The sequence below is a fragment of the Penaeus vannamei genome, chromosome 18, assembly GCF_042767895.1.
Source record: "Penaeus vannamei isolate JL-2024 chromosome 18, ASM4276789v1, whole genome shotgun sequence".
Lineage (NCBI taxonomy): Eukaryota > Metazoa > Arthropoda > Malacostraca > Decapoda > Penaeidae > Penaeus > Penaeus vannamei.
In genome coordinates this window covers 22193846-22201345 of record NC_091566.1, presented here as the reverse complement: position 1 = coordinate 22201345, position 7500 = coordinate 22193846, and the positions used below count along the sequence as shown (strand labels likewise).

The following is a 7500-nucleotide window of genomic DNA, read 5'->3' as shown; positions in this document are numbered from 1 at the left end:
GATTACAAGGACGTCTGAATGACCACGCAGCCGAGAAGGACTTAAACGAGAACTGTGAGGACGTGTGGATGAAAACGCCTGGACGAGGAATACGAGGAAGCTTGGACAATCCGAAGTCAAGAACGGCCAAGGTGAGACCTTCGAGGATGGATGGATTACCGAGGACCAAGAAAAGAGGCCAACAAAGAGGGGCAACCACGAGAATGGGTCGAGTACAGGAACACAAGGATGAGATGACCAGGCAATCGGGTCCAACGATGGGTCGCACCTTGATGCAAATCACATCACGCCTCGAGGGCGAGGCGTGAGTAATTGGCCGGTTGATATGGCATACATACAGGACCAAGACCATGTCACATGGTCCCACAAGGGCTCCACGTTCACATGTGTTCTAAAACTAATAACCCAAGCCAAGCCCTGGGTCATGGCTGGAAATGAGCACTGGTACATAAGGGCATGGGTAGGCAAGACCCAGCCTTACCCACTAAGTCAGACAGGGAGAGACCACTGCGCTGTCACCTTCAAGACGACCTGCGCCTGGCCCTCCCCTGGGTTAGCCAGCCGCGCCGCGGCACCATGTCAGCACTGTCCAGTCTCTCGTGTATCCATATTACTTGCACGTAATCTTAGGAAATAAAAGTCAAGTCATTAACCACTATCATTACTGCCTACCAGTCCCCATACAGCATCACATTAGATAACGAGGCAGAAATCATGATCAAGGTGAGTCAGTATATTTTGAAATAGATGGTTATAGAAAGTGGACTGGTACTGTTATAAGGCAGGTTGTCAGAAATAGATATGATCAATCCAATAACTTTGTTTATCAATAGTAACTGAAGACAAATATGCTCAAGACATGGGTAAGCAGAAAGACAGAAGAAATGCTGAATATAACAAAGGAATACTTGAAAATTCCAACACAGAATTAAAGGAAAGCAGTATTAGTGGTGAGTCCGAGTCCGAATGACCTATTGCTAAAACAGAATCAAACAGCAATACCTTTACTGACAGAAATGTAGGGGCCATAAGACAGACAATTAGTATCTCTAATATAGACCAAAGAATTAAGCATTCAATAAAAAAAAAACTAACCACTAGAAAGGAGCTAACATACTCAAAATGAGCTGGAAAGGTTACAGGTACAAAAAAAGCTACACATAAGGGACCATGACTGAATAAATCCTTTGCAGAGTTTACAACAAACTAATCAACAGATATCATGAAACATAATAATGATACAGATTTATTTTTGGCTGCTGAGTGAACAATCTGAGCTGATTTATCGAAAAAATATATTGAAGAGGTGCACGACAGTCAGGCAGCATTATCTATTAGGTCAGGTGATTCAATGACTCTTAAGAAAATACTTACAATACTTGTTTTCAAAAAGCTTGAAGTTTAAGTCAAGCCAGTACTTCTGCCAGAAGCTGAATGTCATACAGGCAAATTATGGAAACAAAAGAAAACTGTGTGTGGCTTATATGATCACCTCAGTTATTTCAAAATCAAAACTTTCAAGGTAAAATCAAAGATGAAAACAGTTAAAAAGATGGTCCATCTAGTGAATATTGGTATAATGAATGGGGACTGTCATACATGTAAATTATGCATATGGATGATAATTTACATGGAAGATCATAGGCATTTGAAACTATAAAAAAACAAAAAATTAGTACAATAATATGCTGATGGATTTTTCAAGGACACAGGATTAGAAGCCAGTTAAAAGAAAGAAGACATCACTCAAAGTCAGAATGAATAACCTGAAAGTGTGGAACACATCCCACACACTGTAGATAAAGCATTATAGTAAAATGGTTATTGTAATAGGGTTTTAATGAAGAGCTTGAGACATAGGTTGGTTGAAAGCATACACTTGACAGATATCAGTTAAGGGCTTAAGCCAAGATGTATTATAAGTAATTTTAAAATGGAAAATATACACAAAACTACAGTGCTCAACAATATATTAATCTGCCTGGCGTAAAGTAGACTAATATTTTGACAAAATTTTATTCAACCAAAAAAGGAGTAAAAAAAAATGCTATGAGAATTAGATCTGTGTCACCTGGCACTTACCAGATTTTTTTTCTTTTTGTCACATGTTGTTCCCCTTTGACCTGTTCTTATGCACTGCTTCTTACTGAATGACCTCTTGTGATCTAAATATATGCAAAACCTTGGATTTGAGTGAATAGGTGATAGCACAGAAATCTGGAATGCAAACAAAAAAAATTGTAGATCGTATCAGCAGACCTTAGTGATGTGCCAACTACCTGTTGGGACAGAAACATCACCGAAGATGATGGTTTTTTTTTTCTTTGATTTTTCAAGTCATTAATCATGAATTGGACTCTAGCCGATGTTTCATGATGGATGAACACCAACTATTAGTCTTTTTGGGCTCTGTTTGCTTTTAGCGAGTCAGATGTCCTGGCTACCATCACAGCCAAATATGGAAACGCAGCACCAAAGAGAATGGCTGCAAGTACTGATTTGATCCGCAAATTGTTTCACCTGTTCACTCAAATGCTAGGTTTTGCTAATACTGAGATCACAGGGGGTCCCTTAAGTAAGATGCGGTTTCTAAGAACAGGGATCAAGAGGGGAACACCACGTGCCAAAAACAAGTTTCTAACATGTGCCAGTTGACAATGATTAATATCTAACTGCTCATCTCGTAAGCCCCTATCTTTTTCAGAGTCCTTGAAAGGGGACGAATGCCCTGATTTGATTCTTGCAAACATTGTTTGTTGCATCAAAATTCAATACAACAATAATTCACTTTATGCCAGGCAGACATGTATATTGTTGAATACTATATCAAAATATGTATTACCCTAATACTGCTGTGAAAATGTGATGTTCATTGTAGTATCATTTTGTGAAATGTATCTCCCCCAGACAGTTCTGTGACTGCTTAGCCACCAAGTAGTCAGTAAATAGTCTACATACCATCACTTGATGGTATACTGTTATTATCACTGACATAATTATTACAGTGTTATTGACAATACTAATAGCAATATAGAATAAAATAAAATATTTCTAAAAATCAAGGAGATGGGCAAATAGGTGAGCTAGGACAGACTAGTAATTAACTAATTGGCAACTAAGTACTTATGGAGCCATCCAAGTGTAAATGCAATTTGTTAACCCATTGAATCTGGGTAGCTTGTGGCTTGCACCCAGACCAAACTCCAGGCATTAGGCTTACATGAGTTGCAACAATCCCAGGTGTGTGGCTTGTAGATCTAGCCAGCACGAACACTCATGTTTGGTATCAAGACTCCTTGTTACCTCTTTGCATTGCTATTTGGCATAATTTTTTTTGCCATTTTGAAATTTTCAAGGTCTATATTTTTTTTTTTTCTGTATCAAGATGGTAACAGATGGTAATTTGTTGTGCAGACTCCATATTACTTCTCTAGATAGTCTATAATGCTGCAATAATACAATAAGTAGCATTGTGTTATTTATCTTTTTTTTATACTTTGTATCTTATTTTCTGTAACAACCTCCATCACTGGGCATGGAGTTGGCATTCTTCCAGGCATGGCTCATAGATTGTATATTTCACCCTATTTACCAGAAGAAATGATGCAAGAATGCCTTACTAAATGCACACCAAGTCTAATCTTCCTCCAAGACCTTGGTGCACCTGTGACTGGATGTTTTTTCCGACACCTATCACCCACCACTCATGAAAAGTAATTCCAGCCAACCAACCTTTAGCAAAATATTTTCATAATGTGAAGAACAAATCACCTAGATCCAATGGTGAAATGTAATCTGAAGTATCTCGATTTAGCTAATTTAAGCATACAATGACCTATACATGAAGTTTCTAATACTGACTGCTTTTCTAGTGCAAGAAGATTTCTTTCTCTCATTGGAGAGAATGGCAATACCAGTCCCCTTGCTTAGGAAACAAGGAATATTAAAATAGCAGTTGAAGATATCCTTGCTGCAGAAACTAGCTGCATCTGAGGCTTGTAGCTTGTGTTATTTCTATCTGAGGTTCTTTCTTGGCACACAAAAGTGTCATTTTTATTGCTTGCTACGTTGACACTTATCCACTCTTTGGATATGTTCATTCATTAAAAAAAAGAAGGAAAGAAAGACAGAAAGGAAAGTTAGCACTTAAAAGCAAACTTATGTTTATGGGGAAAAAAAATTAAACTAACTAGTTAGGGAAATGTAAACCATGTCCATGATTGAAACTAAATTAAAGAATACATTTATTTGTTTTGTAGTGTCCACAGCATGTTTATATTATTGCATTATTTTATGGCATTGTATTTTCTTGTGATATATTAAATAATGTACAGAGGGGATTATTGCCAAATCAGAATTATCATTCATCCAACAATTAAATATTGCATGATACCAGAAATGGTAAAATTTACATTATACTGCAGAAAAAGCTTGTATCCATTGTATACAAGGTTTGGATGTTTGTATATTAATGTTCAGAATGCATCTTGTAGAGATGGTCTTGGTAGTGCATTGTGGGTAAGACTCATTTTAAGGGTAGACAAAATATGGTGTTGGGCAAGGTATAATATACGATATAAAAATAAATTAGCAGCTATGACGAGAGGTTTCCTAAAACCTTATGAGAGATTTAACAAAATGTTACAAAAAATTCATCATTTATTCATTTTTTTATTAGACTTTTATAAAAAAAAGAAAAGAAAAATAACTTTGACATTAAAAATGTTTTACCACTGTCAATTCCACACTGGCTGACCAGTACAACTGCAATCATGAAAGGAATGTATAAATAAAAAAATTGGCTTTGATTCAATACAACTACTAGAAATTTTACACCTCAAATGAAAGTTCTTAAAAGGACAATGATTTTTTACATGAATTGCATGAAAACTAATACTTGTAACACTGGATATGTTCATAAATAAATCATATGACATCTATAAACATTACTTACAAAACATTACCACCATACATGAGTATCATAGTTCTATATGAGGTGATTGACTAGGCTGTTCTGTGGATGAGAAAAAATAAAGAAAGATATTAATACACATATGAAATGATAGTTTGTAAATCATATAATTCAATGTTTCTAAATATATATTTATCTTGTTAGGATATTACCACTTTAACTGGGAATGTTAAATAAAATGAAATAAATAACCTGCTTACCCTCTGTATATGATTTATTTTCTTTGAATCCTTTTAATACAGCCTTTATTTCATTATCATATTCAGTCCATTCTGGAATTATTCTCTGGGCAGCCACTAATTTTGCTTCCTTGGTCATAGGGTTATTACACTGTGGAAAAAATGTAAATATATATATATACACAGAAATCTAAAATTACTTATAATGAGAAAAGACAGACTCAATAAAACAACGAAAATAGGACTCAAAAGACATTCTGGGATACTTTAATCCCCAAATGACACATAACATTCTAAAATATCTGCTAGGGAAAGAATCTAGAAAGTATTTCCATTCTATGGGTATACTGTATAAAACAAATGAGATATCACAATAATGCATGCTTCTATCTCTGGGTCCCACAAAAAGCAGTTAGCAGCTGGGCTATATTACATTAACCCAGATTATTCAGTAGCAAATGAAATTTCATGGTAGGTAGCAAACAATGAAGAGATTTGAGTCACCATGTGATGTGGAAGCAGACAGAAGTGAAACTGATGCAACAAGTCAATTAGAAGTTTAATTTCATAACACAGTATTTTACCAAAACAGTCTACCTTACATATATATCAAAATCCTTATTTTGAATGTTACAATTAGATATTATATCTTACACTCTGGACTTCTACTCTGCAGTGGAAATGCATTTCTTTAATTCAACAGGTTAAAAATACATGCATCTGAATATGTAAATAAATTACAACCTAAAATATTCTTATTTTGAGAGAAATAAAGAAAGCAAAAAAAAAAAAAAAAAAAAAACTTACCAAATCAATAATCTTGGCACTTTTCTTTGATTCATCATCACACCAAGACTCACACCAGAGCCAGTCTTGAGGTAATGACTTAATACGCACTTGGTGTATCATGTTATTGGGAAGGTCCTGTAACAAGAAGTTAAAAATACATAACCAAATTTTCCTTGAAAGACTACTTTACCTAAAAATGACTGGAATGTTAATATGCCTTTCAGTTTAGCAGAATCTAATATACTATTCTGTGGTATGGAGGAAAAACAAGTAACTAAACAGATGTAAATTTACCTGATCCAAGTTTGAAAGTGAGTTGGGATCCTGTGAAAGCCCTTGGTATTGGCCTCTGAGTCGGTCACCTGCTGCAATCCTGCGGAACTTTTTCAGATCAACAACAAACAGAGCGGAGATGTGGTACTTTCTTCCAGCCAGGTGATTGCGCCAATAACCTTGTTTCCAGAACCTGAAAAAAGAGAGAACAGTAATTAAGTGTTTATATCAGTGAAGCTAAAGTGACACCACAACAACTGCATAACAATATTCAAAGACAGACACAAGGCAACATGTATGAATCCAGGTGTTAGGAAAATTAGTCTATATTCATCTGTCCTACATAAAGCAGTGCTACTAGAAATTATACAAGCAGAAATTTAATGTAATGTTGCAGCTGTCAAACTATATTCAGAAAAGCATATCATCAAGAAACGAAAATCTTTTATCTACCTAAATCCTTCAATTTCCTTGCGAGATTCACAGAAAGGCACAAATCCGTAGGGAGCTCCATCGAGTTCTTCATTATTTAGGTCCTTGACATCTGCACGCACAACCTGGAACCATCATATATTATTCTGAGCTTCCATTTTGATGACTTTTTTTGTAACATAAATCTACATAAAGCTAGTTTTCTGAAAAAATAAACAAAGCCTTTATATTCCAGTATAAAAAATGTTTTCAGGAATGTACACTAGAAGAAACATTTTGATTTACCTGATCTGCATCAACAAAAATAATCTTCTTAACATCTAATGGGAAAAGCACATCTAAGAAGAGAATCTTGTAGCCCCAAATGATGCGTTGTTTTTCAGTCTGTTGGTGGAGCCACCTGGGCCATTTGTATTGGACCAGTTCGTACTCAAAGCCATATTCTTTGGCAAGTAGTGGCAGAATATCCTGAAGCAATATTAACAGAATCAATATCATCATCTCCCTGAAACACCTCTAGGTTCAAAAGAATGGATTTTATTTAACAGCTGATTGCAAAGACTATCCAAATAAGCAAAATATATTTCAAAGAGCAAATGTAAACATTTGACATAAAAAACTTAGTACTTACTTTAGAATTCAGACTCATCAAACTGCAATACTAACCTTGAAGTTGGGAGATAGGAAGTTCTTGAGGAACCAAAATTTAACTGGGGCTTTTGTGTGGCGACGGACGGACACCATCATGATCCTCAAGAAACGTTCATACAGATGCCCGGATGCCACAGAGAAAATGTTCACCTTTTCAGTTTCATCCTCTTTGGCTCCACTTGAGCTGAAGGTGCTGAAGTTGTT

The 7500-nt window shown here is 35.6% G+C and overlaps 1 protein-coding gene across 1 annotated transcript in view; it reads right to left on the bottom strand.

Moving 5' to 3' along the window:
* Nucleotides 1-4658: 4658 nt before the first annotated feature.
* Uggt (UDP-glucose-glycoprotein glucosyltransferase) overlaps nucleotides 4659-7500 on the bottom strand; it is a gene marked incomplete in the record, with an annotated part of 24432 nt that continues 21590 nt past the window's right edge. Inside the window, 7 exon segments of the mRNA XM_027367120.2 lie at nucleotides 4659-5014; nucleotides 5173-5302; nucleotides 5959-6075; nucleotides 6235-6406; nucleotides 6667-6770; nucleotides 6931-7113; nucleotides 7312-7489. Coding sequence (XP_027222921.2) covers nucleotides 4980-5014; nucleotides 5173-5302; nucleotides 5959-6075; nucleotides 6235-6406; nucleotides 6667-6770; nucleotides 6931-7113; nucleotides 7312-7489 — 919 coding nt within the window.